The following is an 18,275-nucleotide window of genomic DNA, read 5'->3' on the forward strand; positions in this document are numbered from 1 at the left end:
TCTTGCATCATACAGCAGGAGTCTTCGGTGTCAATTATGGGACATCTGCAGGTGCCACCTGCAACTTTGAGTGCACCTGGGCCCACTTACAGGAAGAGCTCTCAAAAACAGGCCTGCTCCCTGTGGCTCTGAGCCACGCATCACCCCTGCTTGGGCCTTCCTGGCACCCTGGTCTCTCCTGCTCATACTGTCTCCCTCTGAGTAGGGCTCCACAGAACCATTGTCCTCTGTCTCTTTCTTGGCTCCTCTCCATCTGCCTCCCTCCAACCCACTTCTATCTCTCAAATTCTTTCTCTTCATATATATATGGCACTCAGTCACCGAATTTCTGGAAGAAGCACAATGAGCTAAATATTGAGAGTTTTCATATTGCTTTCCTTCCTTCCAAGCTTTTAGGAAAACATAATTTCCCAGGATGCAAAGCCACAGCAATGATCTGTCTATTCTGCTCTGACAAGCCAGTGGCTGCCTAGAGATAGCCATTGGACAGGAGGGGGCGGCATAGGGACCATAAGTGCTTTTATTGCCGACCCAAAGTGGTCAGATATATTTATATTTAGACTAGGTCACCTCTAAAGAGTTTAGACTGCTCTATCATTTTGTTGATTGTAACTGGAGCTAATTCAGTTGTCAGACCATTTCCCCAGGGGCAATAATTTTCTTCCCATTTTTCAGATGGGGAAACTGATACTGAAGGATTTGTCTTAGGCTGATTCAGGCAGCAGAGCAGGACTCTCAGTTTAGTGTTTTTCTAAAAGAGCTTGTCCATAGGAGAAAATTCCAGGAGGCAAAATCAAAAAGAAAGTAATGTGTGATCTACAGAAGAGAGTGGAAGATGATGGACAGTAGTTGAAATGCACAAGCAAATTCTTGTGATGGTTGCAATGACGGTGATTTTGATATCGGTGATGATAATCAGCGGTGATGATGGTCGTTTTAAGGGTGAAGTTCAGGTATGAGTCACTTCTCTTCTGTGGTGTTCTGGCCAGTTGAGGAAAAACGCCCCGTGCTGCATAAGTAGTTATAAAGTATCAGTCTCTCAGGGGCTCTCTGGTAAGGACAGTCAGGTGCAGCCCGGAATGCGGACTAGCACTGTATTTATTTTTAGGCTCAGGTAGACACTTAGACTCACAGAACTACCAGACTGTACCCTTGGCACTGGGCTCACCTAGAGGAATTTAGGACAGGAGCCACAGCCTCCACAAGTCAGGTCCAGCTTACTTCTGCAGGGGAGTCCTTACTGCCCTCCATATCCTAGTCCAGGGCTAGTCTCTCAGCCCCCAGATGATAGCTCGGGAAGGAGATGAGACCCACAATAGTGGGTACAGGATCCACCTTGACAGTTTCCCCACAAAAGTCATATGCTGTTACAAGTGTCACTGTGCTCAGGGAAGCTCAAAGCTCCAGCCTCCCACCAGGCATTCACAGTAAAGCAGCCACCAATCAGGGGTTACCTCCAACCTAGGGAAGGTTGTAACACAGCTGACACTCCACCTTCATCGGAATTCCAGGGAAACAAGCCAGAATGCCAACCCAGGGTCTAGTTTGTTTTGAGAGAAGGAGCAAGTATGCCATCACCTCTATCTTACCACCTCCTGCCTCTGTCCATGAATCTGGACTTCTGGCCACACAGACCTGTTTCCCTGAACCACTGCAAGACAGAGGAGCTAAAACAGGGAAAGAGACCTGGCTAGGTGAGCCAGAAGGAAGCATAATGTGGTCGTCTTACTGCAGGAAAATGAACAACATGGACAAGAGAGTCACAGGGTGACACCTGTATTACTGTGGAGGTGGTCATCAGTTTTAACACTCAATTAGCTTTTTTTTCTATGGGAAAAGGGAAGTTTTCCTTCCAGAAGTCCTAAGAAAGTGGGAGAAAATGATGTGACAGAATGGGCAGAGGAAGAGATGATTCCTTACCAGAAAGTAGGTTGAAGTGAACATGGGAGAGATGAGTATTCTCAAGAAATGCTGATTGAAAAAAAATGTTGAATGAAAAAATCCATATCCATAGACCCAAGCTCCTTGGATGGTTGGAGCAATTCAGTACCTGGATAGAAATTTATCACCAGAAGGAGGAAAATGAGTCTAGCCCCGTGTTAGCTCAAAAGGCTGAGTAAGAAAGGAATAAGACCATCTGTTAAAACGAGTCCTTGGACTTTCTCTATTTTTCAGACACCAAGAACAATTTGTCTATTCTCTAAGACTGTTAAATGGCCTCAGACAGTAAAGAATTTGAATAAACATGAAATATATAGTTCTAAGTAATCCTTACAAATAGGCTTACCTTTTATCAGAGGAGGGCTCTAGGGGAAAACTCCTGAGAGTGGGAAGGACACAAAGAGACACTCCACTGGGCACCAGCACCAGCTCAGCAGATATGCTCTGCCATGAAGCCAAGAGGATGCAGAATCTGGGATATGGTCACTTTGCTTCCCACGAAGCCACATCAGCTCCATCCATGGCTACGTCCATGTGGCTGACCTCCAGGGAAAGGCCTTTGGTTCTCACCAAAGAATTTTGCCTGAAATGGGTGCCAGGAAGATCTGCGTTCTCTGTTGGATGCAGCATGGGTCCGCGGTTGTGGACGATGGCTCTAGACTTGGTTATATCAGATGATTGTACCTTTGGGGAGACAAGCTGCCCCTACAGATTAAATGTCTCTTGGGTAAAGTCCTAACTTCCTAGGCCAATCCGTGCCATTGTGAAAACCAAAACTAAGTTGCTGTGGACAGAACAAACCCCCAAACTCCTGCAAGGGCAGAGAAGAACCTAGAAAGGGCACAATAACCCTAAAAGATGAGCAGGGTAAGTATTACCATCCATATTTAACAGGTGAGGAAAGGCTTAAAGTAATTGTGCTCCAGGTCACATAGCTGAACAAATGGCAGAGCTGAGAATTAGACCAAAAACCCTGGACTCCAATTCCAGGGTGCTTTCTACTGCCTATTTTATCTCTGATTGCTCTGTGAAATTACAAATGCAGAGCTTGGATGGGGAGGCAGGTTAAAGGGAAATTGGTCCAGTAATACCTTGACCCACAGGGTAATGGCTGAGCAATAGAAATGTAGCGAGCCCTAGCTGCTCCTGTCTTTTATTCAGGGTCTTTGAGTTTAGCCATTGTTGTGCCTCCCTTTTGATCAGTGCTATTCTGACACCAACCGAGAGGGAGTTTTAAGAAATTGAGGTGAGGGTGCCTGGGTGGCTCAGTCAGTTAAGCTCTGCCTTTGGCTCAGGTCATGATCTCAGGGTCCTGGGATCGAGACCTGCGTCGGGCTCTCTGCTCAGCAGGAAGTCTGCTTCTCCCTCTCCCTCTGTGCTCTCCCTCTCTCAAATAAATAAATTAATTAAATCTTAAAAAAAAAAAGGAATCGAGATGAGATTTGGGTAGTTTGTCTCCCTGTGAGACACTCTGGTGGAAGGAACTTAGGGCAGGGGAACCTACGCCTCCTGGTTAACATGAACTTAGGGAATCCATTCATTCGCTGAAAAAATATTTATTGAAAGGGCACTCCCAGTAAGAGAGTCACTTGCTCTTAAGGATCTTACATTTCACTGGGAAGGCAGACAAGTTAATCATTGATCATTTATGAGTCAGAAGGCACTCAGGATGGTCATAGCCATTCCTTCAGTAGCATTTCCTGGCCATCTGGTTTTGTTCCTGCAACTAGGGAACTTGAATAAAGTAATGAACGAGACACAGTCCTTGCCCTCAAGGAGCTCCCCAGTCTACAAATAAATCACAGCACAGTGGGAGCCAGGATAAGATACAGAGAAATGTGGAACAGAACAGAGAGCAATTAACTCCCTCTTGGAGCAGTCCAGGAAGGCTTGAGCCAGTGTATGGCTCCGTGTCAAGAGCGAGAGTGGGAGGGTGGGTGATGGGCCATAGGGATGTGGAGGTTGGCAGGAGCCGAATCCCACAGTGTCATGAATTATGGGCTAAGCAGCTCAGACCTCACCCTGTTGGTGGTAGGGAGGCACTGATAAGATTTTATACCAGAAAGAAGTGAGGTCAGATGTATGTGTGCTTTCAAGAGATAATTCAGGCAACGGTGGGGAGGATGGACCAGAGCTGGAAAGACCAGAGGCAGGGAGGGGCAGTTGGAAAATGCTTGTAATAGTCTGAGCAAAAGGGAAAGAAATGCAAAAAAGTACAGTGGGAAGAAGTATATGGCATGACCTTGAGAAGCACTGAGGCTGTGCATGAGATAAGACTGTATGAACTTCTTTGAAGCAAGTAGGAACCCCAGGGTCTGGCTTGAGTGGGGATACCACAGCTGAGCACGAGAATGGGACTGGCAATGGGAGAGGCAAAGGGGAACCAAAGGTAAATCTTTGGCAAAAGCACCAAACAAAAGGCCCATCACAAGCCTAAAATCCAGGCAGTGAGGTAAGAGGCATTTCCTAAGCATAGAGTTTGCAGTAGAAGCGAAGCAAATGGAGTACGTTATGGGTTGCAAAGAGGATTAGGCATTGCCAGGAAAGAGTCTCTGGTAGAAGAAGGAAAGGGCCTTTTATGGCCTCCCGTTCGTAGAGGAAGATTTGAGGGCATTGGACCAGTTCTGATGAGGATGGGTGATTAATGAGAAGGGGGGGAGGTAAAGAAAGATTTCTGTAGGCAGTTGGATAATCAAACTTGAACACGGGTTTGGGGGTCAAGAGTAAGAGGTGGGTAAAGCTGTGGGTTTTGATAAGACAGCTTAGAAGGAGCATTCAAAGAGTAGGTGGCTAAGGATGGAGACCTGGGGAACATTATACACTTGAAAGATGGATGAAGATAGAGAATGAGAAAAACAGGAGGGAATGAGTCACAAAACCCAGGGTGGTGGGTTTCTGGAGTGGCAGGAGTGTGCTACTTGAGGTTCTAGACCACATGTTGCTCGGTTTCTTACTAACCTTGGGACCTTGAGTGATTTGCATAACCATTCTCCGCTTCCCTTTCCTCATCTGTGACATGGGATAACACCATCCTCAGAGCATTGTTGAGAGGACTGAATACAATGGCGTATGGAAAGGAGGAAGCATTGATAAATAGCAGTGACCAGGATGGGAGACACTTGATCCGGGTAGATTCCCCTTGGAGTAGGCACTCAATAAAGGTTTGTGGAAACTGTTCAGACCAGAAGCCAGTCACAGCCTAGAGAGCCTGACCCCATGTCCTCACATAATTGAGAGTGGGCTGTTATATGGAGCAGTGCTTCTTCTTGAAGGTGTTTAGTTCCCTCACCTGTGTCCCTTCGATGAGAAGATCCGATTGCACAGAATGTCCTCCTGCCACCTGCCTCCCCTTCCGTCATCTCTAATGATGCTGTGTGCCCCGCAGAAGAGCTGACAGAGCCTCCCAGCAAACAAATGGGACAGTCTCTGCTCCAGTGGGTCAAGTTATTAGGATTTAACAAGAGCAAATTAATTAAGGTCTTTGGCACCAAAAACATTTTTTTTTCACTCCACAGACTCAAGAGATTGGCCACCAAAAAGTCAAATCTGCAAAAAAGAGGACCTCATCCTTAAGATGTTTGTTTTTTTACTTGTGAGTGGGATGTGGTCAGGGAAAAGAAGGACAGCATTTCCGAGATGGTTCCTAATCTTTAAAACAGTGGAATATGGTAATTTACAAAATTATAGAAAATCTTTTGTCAAAGCTTCCTCTGTCTGCTGTTCATTGAAGTTCTTTCCTATAATTTAGAGATATCTGGTGCCTGCCCTCTGAGATAAAGGAATTCAAATTCTAATTTATAGTAAGTGGGCAAAGGGTGGGAGAATCAGGACTACAAAAACATGATTTTTCAAACTTAATTTTAATTCACATTAACTAAAAAACACTTACCTGGCACAAAGATTCCTTCCTTTCTTCCTTCCCTTGGGCTAGAAATGACCCCATCTGTCAAACCTTTTAATTCCCTGATTAATAAACTGAAAATATGGAGAAGGCAGCCTAGTACCCCAGAAGAGGCTAGGAAGTAGAAAATCTAGGTCTGAAGATTAGATGTGTCACTACTTCTATGACCTTGGGCGAGTTATTTCTTCTTTTTATAGTTCATTAAGGCATCTATAAAATGAGACAGTTAAACCTGATAACTTGTAAGGTACTTCTAGGTCTGACATTCTAGGATTTTGAAGTCACCTCCACTGTAAGAAGATGTCATAATTGTCAGAAGTTGATCATGGTGGCAGTGGGGGGATTCCCAATCACGTTGGCTAGACCAAACAACTGATAAGCGTCAGCCACGTAAATGCCAAGATGATGTTCAGTCTCTGTTCCATTAAATGCACATGGCTTATCCAACTTTCCAGATGAACTGTTAGCTCATATTCCCCCCACCCCGGCCTCCCCCGGCCAGGGCATACTATGCAAGGCTCCCTTTCTCCACCGCTGAGCTGCTAGCTGCTCGGTAAGTGCAGACGACTGATGGAGAAGCAGACACGCCAAGTGAGCAGTGTCCCCTCAAAGGAGACCCCTTGGGAGGCAATTCATTTACTCCCGTGTGCCGACGGGGCTTAAAATAGTTTAGGAACACCTCTTGGGAGCTGTCTTCAGTGCCTACAGCATAGTCTTGGGAATGGCTTCAGGAGTGGCATGTATGTCTGTTGACAGTTTTTTCTATGGCTAGAAAAAAACCCCAATCGGGTAAAGAAGGTGCCTGCTTGAGCCAAGTAATATATTTTGGGGACAACGTGAAACATGACATTGAACCCAAAGCTGCTTTTCTCTTGTGGCCCCTACCCTAGCACTGCAGGTATTTATATATATATATATATAATTTCAGTGGTTTAATGCAGTGGAAGCTCCTGATCAGCGGAAGGTTTTCCTCCACACAGAGACTCAGGGACCCAGGCTCCTTCCATTTTGTGACCACAGTCCCCTAGGCTTTTGAATCTTTTATTTCCAGCTAATAGAAAATAAAAGCAAGCATGGAGAAAGCACACACACACACACGCGCACGCGCACACTTTCGCCCTCAATACCCATTCTTTTTTTTTTTTTTTTTAAGATTTTATTTATTTATGTGACAGAGAGACAGCCAGCGAGAGAGGGAACATAGCAGGGGAGTGGGAGAGGAAGAAGCAGGCTCCCAGCAGAGGAGCCCGATGTGGGACTCGATCCCGGAACGCCAGGATCACGCCCTGAGCCGAAGGCAGACGCTTAACGACTGCACTACCCAGGCGCCCCTCAATACCCATTCTTAAACTTTGACCTGACCAATGCTCACATGCAGTCCTGGTCACCCGGCTCCCAGTGAGTGCAAAGTGCTGTAATGTCATTCCTTCTCAGTGGCAACTCTATACTAAGAAAGAGAAGAGTGGGGTTTTGGTGGACAGTTAGTCATGTTTGTCACACACTGTGTCACTGAGAAATTTCCAGAAATGATCTGCACTAGGATAGCCTAAGAAAGAATACCCCAGTTCCCAAGGGTAGCCTTTTTTTTTAATGATTTTATTTATTTATTTGACAGAGAGAGAGAAAACACACACAGGGGGAGGGGGAGGGGGAGAAGCAGACTCCCCGCTAAGCAGGGAGCCTGATGTGGGGCTTGATCCTAGGACCCTGGATCATGACCTGAGCCAAAGGCAGACACTTAACTGACTGAGCCACACAGGTGCCCCCCCAGAGTAGTCTTTTAAAATCCTCGGATTTTAAACTCTTTTTAGATATAGAATTTTGGCACACTTGCTTAAATCAATTACTTTTGTAACTCTAACATAACTCCTTTAAGATGAAGTCATGTGAAACTTATTTCATAATAATGATAATAAAATAACCAAAATTTGCTATTTGTTATGTACCAAACACTGTAAAAAGTATTTTACGTGCCTTATCTTATTTACTTCCTACAACATTATGATGTAGTTACTGGTAAAATACCCATTTTCCTGATAAAAAAAATTAAGACTAAGAGGTAAATCACCCAAGGTCATACAAGTAGAACCTAGTTACATCTGATTTCAAAGCCCACATCCTTGGCCACTCTGTTATAACACTGTAACCATACATTAAAATGCATAGCACAAAAGACATCTTATTGTGAATTGAAATAGAAATTGTATACTCATACACAGAGACTATAAACAAAATTATCTCCATAGCTGCTCTCTCTGGGGTTGCCCATAACCTGGAGCATGGAGGAGGAAGGAGCCTAGACACATGGCACCGTTCTGTTTCAGATGAACCTGAGTTTATGTCCCACTACGTGTATAAGCTGTGTGTCTTTGGGCAAGACACTAAGCCTCTCTGAGCTCAGTTTCCTCTTCTGTCAAGTGGAGATAATACCACCTACCTCATAGAATTTCTGTGAGATGTAGAGTGTATTTGCAAAGCCCTTTAAGAGTGACAGAACATAGTAAGCATTCCATAAGTACAGACTACCATCACCATCATCACCATGACCTTCATCACCATCACCTAGAGTGGCTGAGAAATGCAATTTTGTCTGTATCTTTCCATACAGAGATAGCTCTGAGCTTTTAGAGAACCCCCACAGAAAAAATCCACAGTATCTTGGGACATAGCTTCACGTACACACTTCCAGGAATGGACCCCTCACTTATAACAATGCAGGGATATTTGGGGTTCCAGGAATATTTCTCTTCCCTACCCAGTCCTACTGAGTTAAGCTCATTCATTTCAAGGAGTCTCAGCGCTCTTGATGATTTTTTTAGCCAAGGTCTTCTCATGGGTCTCTGCAATGCCTTGAGTGGGGAGAGGGGCTGGGATGGTTCTGGCTCTGATGTGTTTAGAGACATCCTGTACAGCTTGACCAAGGTCAACCAGTCCAGCAAGGACCCTGCTGGGGAGGGAATTCTAATAGAAGTCACCTCCAAGGGGACAGCCCCTCCCCGGACACTGACGAGGCATCAACAGGATAGAAACACAAGGGGAAGATAGCTTCACTTCACCCACATCAAAAGAGTTCAGTGCCATCTGTCCTTTGGGTCTTTATTGCTGAAAGAGTAACCCAAACTAAGACCCAAAGCATCTGGTCAAGGTGAGCCTGCCCAAAGGAGACCCATGGATCCATATCTCGCCACCTCCTCGGAGGGGCTCCCAGGAGCACGGCCTGGCTACACTCACGAGGAGCACGAAGCTGTGACCATGGAGAACTGCCAATGCCATCTCACGACAGTGCCTCCTAACCCCCACCCCCCAACACTAGCTAGTGAGATTGATTTCTTTCCCACACTTGCCTGCTACGTTCTTCGGTGCAGGTTCTGACAGGGCTGGGCCCTTGGGGGTAGCGTCGGGAAGCTGAGCTTGGCAGTGGTGGGGCTTCAGGGTGAAGTGTTGCCCCGCAGGTGTCTGACAGCGAGTGACTCTGCAGGTGGGGAGAATCCCTCCCCTGGCACTGCTGAAGGCTCCTGGTGGTGGCAGAGGAGCTGGGAGTGGAGGCTTGTCACATCTACAGAATCAGCTGGCCCCTAGAGCTCCTTTCAGCTCCAGCATCTTATTCATCTAGAAATAATGACTCAGACTGAGGATTGGGAAGGACAGTTAGGAGTCGGCAGAACAGGTGTTTGTGCTTGGGAGCGGGGTTGGCGATGGAGGAGGAGGAAAAGATACGACTGGGCTTTTTCTGTCCTGTAATTTCCACCCCCGCGCCCACAATAATCAATATCATGTGGCTTTGCGTGTTAAATGCGTGCTGGGTGCAGCCCCAAGCAGGAGCACGCAGGACTCATTACCTCCTGTAATCTCCTAACAACCCTATAAGCAAGGAGGTATCGGTCCCAGTTTACTGAAGAAGGACCTGGGGCTCGGGAAAAGGAAGTGACTTACCTAAATCCTCAGGGCTGGTAAGTGGCAGATGCTCTGAATGTCCGGTGTGTGCTCATTGGTGAGGTGCCTCTGAACTGTGGGACCCAAAGTCCTCTGGGTCTAGAAGGGAAGTATCCATTTCTCTAGTTACCTCACATTTCCATATCTGTCCCATCCGGAACTAGAATATTTTTAAAAATTACCTATAGCTCTTGGGGTGCCTGGGTGGCTCAGTAGCTGAGCATCTGACTCTTGGGTTTCAGCTTAGGTCATGATCTCAGGATGGTGAGATCGAGCCCTGCGTCGGGCTCCATGCTCAGTGGGGAGTCTGCTTGGGATTCTCTCTCTCTAAAATAAATACATAAGGCTTTTTTAAAAAGTTACATATAGCTCTTTATTTGATCAAAATTTAGAGCCTTCCATGGGGCAGTAGGCCAGGATAAGGACCATGGTCTAGGCAGTGCTACTCAAGTGTGGTCCGCATACTGGCAGCACCGGCTTAGGAATGCAAATCCTTAGGCCTCATCCAAGACCTACAGATTCATACTCTCTGGAGGTAGAGCCCAGGAATCGGTGTCTTAACAAGCTCCTTGGCTGATTCTGATGCATGCTACAGTTTGAGAAGCGCCGTTGTAGAGTTGTCTGTAACTTTCTTTGCCACTTAAATCAGGAAGCCAGCAGGAGATGAGAGGTGGGAAGGAGGATTTGGGCATTGCTGAGGGGACTAGAGTCTTCTCTGCAGACTTCTCAGTTAGCCTTGGCCTGTTAACTCCATACTATCGTGATAAGAACCAGTTTTGTTTTTTTTTTTTTTGTTCCATCACAGGTGCTCGGAGAAGCACATAGTAAGTACTCAGGAAATATTACCTAAATAGAATTAAATGGTATTTCACTGCTTTGGACACAACAAGAGCCAATGGCCAAAACTCAGAAGGGCAGGAATGGGATGCTGATCCCAACCAAGGATTGAAGGCTCCCCGACAGCGCTGAGTCGGGGTGAGTTAGAGGCAGGAGGAGCCAAGCAGACAGGACCACCCACTCACAGTGGCCACCTCCCCCCCTCCTCATGGGCTAACTAAAGGGCCACTTCAGCTGGAGGTCGGTGGGAAGAGCTATGATGACAAGCAAAGTGTTCTGAGAGTGATGGAGCCTCCAGCGATGTGAGGAAGAGTTGCCCCCAAAGGTGGAGAGATGTCAGGGAGATGATGGTGGCAATTCTTCTGGAACTGGATTTTCCACAATACAGCCCAGGGTTGGGCACCTTGTAGGTGGTTATGGGGTCGCTATTAAATGAAACAGAAAACCCCAGAGAAGGACCTGATCAAAACGGACTGAATTTCCCGTATTGCCATGTGTTCTTTTTTTTTTTTTTTTTTTTTAAAAGATTTTATTTATTTATGTGACAGAGAGACAGCCAGTGAGAGAGGGAACACAGCAGGGGAAGTGGGAGAGGAAGAAGCAGGCTCCCAGCCGAGGAGCCCGATGTGGGACTCGATCCCGGAACGCCAGGATCACGCCCTGAGCCGAAGGCAGACGCTTAACGACTGCGCTACCCAGGCGCCCCCGTATTGCCATGTGTTCTAATGGTCCATCTTCTTCTATTGCTTCTCCGCCTCCCTTCACCAATAGCTTTCTTTCCTCCTCTTCTAATTTCAGCCTCTCTCTCCATCTGCCGCCATTTCCAACCCATCTTCCTTCTCTCCCGTCTCTTCAACCTCCCTATTTTCACCTGTCCCAATCGGATGAGCCCCGCCCACCTTCCTCCATTTTTGTTTTGTTTTGTGTTGTTTTTATCCTGCCATCCGTGGAATCAGGAAGTGATTTGTAGAGCAGGAAGCAGAGGAAGAGCTAAGGGGAGTGGAGGCGAAAGAGGTAGTTTGTGCTTTTCCCATTTTTGCCAAACAAGCACTATCTACAAAAACAGGTGCACCTTCCCCCCTTCAGCCATCTATCCATTAAAGTGGTTTAATTACTTCCTGAACACTAGACAGTTAGATAATTAGAAGGCAGCGTTCAGACCAAAAATTTAAGCCACCCTCTTCAATCAGGGTAAAATTGTCTGATCGAGAAGTTAATTAAGAATCAAGTGTAGTGGCTGTTATTGGAAAGAGTTAGTTTGGGGCTTCAAAAGATCCTGCTTCTCTCTCTCCCCGAGGCTCCTGTTCCTCCATCATCACCAAGGCTTTGTTAAGTTCCCGCTACTATGTTGGCTGCCCAACCCTCAACCATTCCTGGCCTCTGTCCTCGAGGGGCTTACAGTCCAGGGAAAAGAGCACTGCAGTGTTCAAATAGACTTGTGGAAATAATGAACACAGGACACGTATTCACAAGATTGAAGGAAGTGAATGGGGCTGGGTGATGAGACAGGGGGCGGAGAGGAGGCCTCCTTGGTCAAACAGGCCATATCAAGGGGTCCACTGGTGGTCTTCGGGAGATTTATGAACCCCTAAATTCATCTGTGTGGTTTTGTGCCAGGAAGGTGGTCCTTAGCCTTCATCAGATCCTCAAAGGGGCACATGACCCAAAAAATTAGGAACAACTGGGCCACAGGGAGACTGTCTAAGAAACCCTTGAAAACTTGTTGCCAGAGTCCAATCTCAGGAACTGTTGTCACACTAGAGGAAAGAGTGGCAGTGGGTGGCTATCTTGTCTCCTAGAATCACAGTGTGTTCAAGGTTGGAGAAGCTTTGAGATGTTTCCATCCCATCTCTTTGCTTGACATTGGGGAGGCTGGAGTGACTCATCGCTGTTTGCTCCTGTGAGTCAGCTCTTCCCCCCAGAGGCCAGGCCAGCAGCCTCCCCTACACTGACAGTTGCTGCAGGGTGAATGCCCAGTCTTCTCACTCCCCATCACAGGGCCCAGCCTCCCAGATCACCGTCATGATATGGACAAATCACCACTTCCCTCTTGCGCTTCTCTTCACTGGCTCCATCTTCCCAGCCCTTCCTCCGGACCTCAGGGTCCATCGCTAGCAGCTTCTGTGAGTGCTTCTTTCATTGAAACTGGTGTCTTCTGAGGACACTGTTTCTTGCGATCTCAAGTGGTAGCTGCTTTTTCTCCCATATACTGTATTCTATGGGGCCTGGAGGTGAGGTCCACATCCTCCTTGCTCCCCATTACCACTTCCAAAGCACCTCTCTTCCTTTATCCTTCAGAAGCCCCAGCCCCTTTGAAGTGCATGTCATCATATTTAACCTCCCCTTTCCCCTTCTTGATGCTGTTGGCTGCTGGCTGCCTACTCACTCCTCTCATTCCTGGGGGCACCTGGTTCATACACTCCCTCCCACCATTCCTGTCTTCAGCGTCTCTGTGATCAGTGGCTCTCAGCAGAGGCGGTATTATCCCCTAGGGGGCATTTTGGAAATCTTGGAGGTTTTTTTTTTTTATATATATTTTATTTTTTTATTTCATTAGTTGCGTATAACACCCAGTGCACCATGCAATCCGTGCCCTCCTTACTACCCATCACCAGCCTATCCCATTCCCCACCCCCTCCCCTCTGAAGCCCTCAGTTTGTTTCTCAGAGTCCATAGTCTCTCATGCTTCATTCCCCCTTCTGAGGTGGTTTGTTTTCTAATGTAGTTGTGCCCCAGAATTTGTGTTGAAATTTATATTGTCTGGTTATAAATGACTTCTCCTGTTTTTTTGTTTTTGTTTTTTTTTTTACGTTATCTGTTTAGGGTATTATATTAATTAAAAAAAAAAGAAATCACGGTAGCTTATTTTATCTTACGTATTTCACTTTAGGATAAGAAAGGGATATTAAACTATATTTGTTTTAAAAGGGGGGCATTTGGTTTGAGAGCACTGAGGATGGTTGATGCAGATAATGTGCCCAACTCCTTGGCTACCTCATTACTCCACAGGCCTTTTCCTCTGCCCACCTCAGCCCCTGCTCAAGTGGACCTTCCCTAGACCTCATCATCACCAAGAACCATACCCCTTCCAAAGTCTGGATTTAAACATCCTACTCTTTGAGCCTCACTCCCCACGCCATCCTTGTAATCATTGACTCCGGCGGTTCTTTTACTTCAAAGAGACCTCTTGGCATTGACCCTATCACTGTCCATTTTTCCTTATCCCTTTTGTGTATCGCTTTCCCCCTCCCCAGCCTAGACTCCACGGGCCAGTGTGATAGCCACTCCCTTGCGAACATTTGTAATTCTCATGTCCTCTCTTACATCTCGCTTGTCTGGGAGAAGCCTATATGATTAAACTCAACCTTCCCACTCCACAGGTGCGCCTAGCAGGTAGTGCAAGGCATGGAGAAAAGCCATACAACTCATTTAAATTTGTGGCCACAGATCTCAAATGGACACTCAACACTGTCAGACAATTCTTTCACATCTCCTTTGTGAATTCAGTCTCCTACTTTCCAAGATAATCATTTCCCACTTCTTCTTCTCTCCAGAAATCTTCAACACTTCCTCCTGTATCCCTTCCATCTTAGCTGATGACATCAGAGAAGAGACAGAGGCACTTGGATGAGAACTGCCTGATTTTCACATCTATCATCCTCCCTCCACCTGTGCCTACTAAGCCAACGGCCACTCCTCATTCCCCCTGAGCGGCCCTCTCGAGGGAATTTGAACTCTCTTTCTTGAAACACATCCTCCTCTAGACTTCTGGGTCTACACACTTGCTGGTCTCGCTTCTATACCATTTACTGCTCCTTTAGAGCCTCCTTTGCTGGCTCTACTTCCACCAAACCTCTATACATGAGAAGGCCCAGGAATCTGTCATTGGTCCCTTCTCTTATCTACCTTCTTTTCCCAGATCTGGGCCATTCCTAAGGCTTAGATTCTACCTCCACACTGATGACTTCTACCTCCAGGCCAGACCTCTCCCTAACAGACTCATATGCCCAACTGTCTACCTGGACCTTCCGATGAGATTTCTATCAGACATCTTAAATTACCATAACCAAAATATAACTATTAATCACTGTGGTTGGCTGAATTATGGCCCCCAAAGACATCCAGGTCCTAATCCCTGGAGACTGTGAATGTTACCTTTTATGGCAAAAGGGACTTGCAGATGTGACTAATGTAAGAATTGTGAAATAGGTAGAGAATCCTGGATTATTTGGGCGGACCCCATGCAATCACAAGTGTTCTTATAAGTGCAAGGCAGAGAGAGACATTGACAGAAGAGTAGGAGATGTGACATTGGAACAAGAGGTGGAGTGATGTTGGGAAAAGACAGGGCATGCAGGCAACTTCTAGAAGCTTAAAGGCAAGGAGATGGATCCTCCTCTCAAGGCCACCAGAAAGAACCAGCCCTCCGACACCTTCACTTCAGACTTCTGTCTCCGGAACTACAAGAGAATACATGTGTGTGGTTTAAAGCCACTAAGTGTGTGGTCATTCGTTACAGCAGCCGTAGGAAACTAATACAGTCATGACCGCTGCCACACGAATCCATACCCCCATCCTCCTGCCGTCTGCATATTAGTAAATGGCACCACCAGCAAAAGCTCCTGCGTCGTCCAGATGTTTCTATCAACTCACAGTTTGCCTGTCAGCAAGCCTGTGAGCTCTACCTCTATGTATGTCCTGACCACACGATTTCTCATGGAACCCACTGCTGTAACCCTAGTCTAGGCCACCATCCCTTCCTGCTTGAATCACTGCATTACTTCCTGCTTGGTTGCCTGCTCCTATTCTTTTCCCTCATCCAGTTCCACAGGAGCCAGAATGAACTTTCTGAAGGGTAAATCAGATCACATCACCCCGTTACCCATCCCCCAATTAGAACTCTTCAGTGCTTTCCCATTATACTCAGGATAAAATAAAAATCCCTTGCCATGGCCTGTAAGGCCTTATCATATTGGCCTCTGCCCTCCCCCCCCATCTCTCTTGGTACTTCCCATTCATCACTGCATCCTGGCCACACTGACCTTCTTTCTGACCCATGTGCGTTCCGTTCCCACCTCCTGGCCTTTGCTCTTGCAGTTCCTATCACTAACATGCCCCCTCTCCAGATTTTTTTTTTTTAAAGATTTTTAAATTTATTTATGTGACAGAGAGACAGCCAGCGAGAGAGGGAACACAGCAGGGGGAGTGGGAGAGGAAGAAGCAGGCTCCCAGCGGAGGAGCCTGATGTGGGGCTCGATCCCAGAACGCCAGGATCACGCCCTGAGCCGAAGGCAGACGCTCAACGACTGCGCTACCCAGGCGCCCCCCTCTCCAGATTTTTGCATGGTCCCCTCCTCATCATTCACACAGCAATGTAAATATCACCTCCCCGCAAAAGGCCTTTCCTGCCACCCTCTTGATAAAGCAGGACCCTTAGTGTCTGTAGCAAGTACCTATTTAACCCTATTTTATCTTCCTCATAGCATTTTGTCAGCACCTGAGATAGTCTCATGGGTTTGGCTACGTGTTTGCCGTGCGTCTCTCCACTAGGATGTAGGCTCTGGAAGGGCAGGACTCTGCCTGTCCTGCTCACTGCACCAGCCCTAGTGCCTGGCACGTAGTAGGCACAAAATCAATCTTTATCTTCCTGGTTGTCTGGCGTGGCTTCTTTCTGGCTCTACACTGCTTCTGGCCAGTAAACCTGTGTCAAAGTTCTCTCTCCCGGGGGTGTCGTTCAGTAGCATTGGGCTATTTGTTACGTAGCAAAGAGTTAACCAGTGGAGTTCCAGACATCATTCACCAGGTACGGAATGCCCACGGGTACTGTTCATGGTGCCTTTGAAAGCACATGGTTCATTCAACATTTGCCAAGTGCCAGGTGCCATGGCTACGTGGTAGAGGGAGGAAAATACATTTCTATTATGCCTCAGTGGGTGATGCTTGGGTGTCAAGCCAAGTAGCAGAAGGGGTGGAGGAGAGGTAGGCAAAGGCGTTGCATGTAGGCACTCGAGAGTTTCACGAACCAGGTATGGCAGCCTTCTGCTTCCCCTTCTGAGGACTCACGGAGCCCAGGAATACAGGGATGGTAGCCCTGTGGCTCAGAGCTGAAAGGGAGGTTTGAAAAGAACGAATCAAACCGATACAAACCCAGCTTGCTCCAACGTCTCTCTTGGTTGACACGTACAGGGAGACTGTTCTCCAGCAGTGATTTCCAGTCTCTCACTCAGCCTCCGCTTTCCCCTCTCCCTGCGCCGCAGGTCTCATCGTGCACGAAGGACCGTCGGTGTACCGCATCTTTAAACGCTGGCAGGCTGTCAACCAACAGTGGAAAGTGCTGAACTATGACAAGACGAAAGACCTGGAGGATCAAAAGTCGGGAGGCAGGACAAACCCCCGGACCTCCTCAGCCCCCCAGGCCAATGCCCCATCCTCGGAAGAGGAGGCCGGGGGCACCCCGGGCCCTGAGGAAGGCCCCGCCCGGGCGGCCAGCCACCCCTCAGGCCCTCTGTCCGATCACCACTGTGCTTACGCCATCCTGCACATCTTGAGTCACTTACGGCCTCATGAACAGCGGAGCCCCCAGGGCGGGAGCCGGGAGCTCGTCATGAGGGTCACGACGGTGTGAGAGGAGAGGCCTGGAAGGGAGGCCGTGACCATGCACAGAGATGGGGAGGCTGGGCCAGGAAGGGGCCAGGGCCTGGCAGGGCCGCAGTCTGGGGAGCAGGTGTGGGGAGGCTAGGGGGCACCCCGGGGGCCGGAGCAGAGGGCAGGCAGAGGGTGGTGGGCCTTGAGGGGGCCCTGGAGGCAGGGTCAGTGCTGGAACGAGTGAGGCTGGTGTCTGGAGTGCTTTCGTGATTCCAATCAGTCAAGCCCCATCTTCCACAAGAGCAAGGAACTCCAGCACGAACTCGACAAGGAAGTGCAATGCCACCGGAACCGAAGGAAACACAAGGACAACTATCCCGGATGTGCCCATGCACGAAACACCTGGGAGAAGTGGAGGCTGGGGGAGGGCAAAGCCGGAGAGCTGGGGGTGGTGGTGTCCCTGTGTGCACGAGGGCTGGGAGGAAAAAATGCAAAGGGTGTGTTAACGAAAAAGCACTGTGGCCCGCCTTGTTTTCCCCTCGAGTTTGCTTTTGTTCCCCACCCCCCACCCCCGCCCCGGGGCTGTGTTTGGGGCCATGGTGGGGAGGGAGAGGGATGGGTGTGGGCTGGCAAGGATGACAGGAAGCATTGGCGGCCCCTGGGCTCATCTGAGTGGGCAGGATTCCTGACTCAGATGGCTTTAGGGATTCCGGAGCCATGTGCAGGGAGGGAGATGTTGGAGTGAGCCCCCAGAGGGAGGGCGATGTCGGCTTCTCCCAATTTCAGAGGGGCTCAAAGAGGGCTTAGGTTTGGAGATGGGTGTCTTTTTGTGCCCTTGTTACTTTATTTTATGGTGGTTTGGCTCAAAGATGTTTACAAGAAACACACACACAACTAGAGGAAGTACAGATTTCCTGTGGGCATCTCAAGCACGGTCCTGCTGCTGTGGCTTCAGCCTTCAGAGCTGTCAGTCCAGGAGTGACTTTCCCAGCTACCCACCCCTGCCCATGGCCAGGACATGCTCAAAGTCATGCCTTCTCCTGCTTTGGCACATGCAGAGACCCAGGGCCCCCCAAGG

General features: G+C 48.0%; 1 protein-coding gene across 1 annotated transcript in view; it reads left to right on the top strand.

Moving 5' to 3' along the window:
- MARCHF4 (membrane associated ring-CH-type finger 4) overlaps positions 1–17,237 on the top strand; it is a 106,180-nt gene extending 88,943 nt beyond the window's left edge. Inside the window, exon 4 of the mRNA XM_008690487.1 lies at positions 16,870–17,237. Within this exon, the coding sequence (XP_008688709.1) occupies positions 16,870–17,237 (368 nt within the window). The remainder of the gene's footprint in view (positions 1–16,869) is intronic.
- The last annotated feature ends 1,038 nt before the right edge of the window (positions 17,238–18,275 follow it).

Source organism: Ursus maritimus, unplaced genomic scaffold, assembly GCF_017311325.1.
Source record: "Ursus maritimus isolate PB19 unplaced genomic scaffold, ASM1731132v1 scaffold_1, whole genome shotgun sequence".
NCBI classification, from domain to species: domain Eukaryota; kingdom Metazoa; phylum Chordata; class Mammalia; order Carnivora; family Ursidae; genus Ursus; species Ursus maritimus.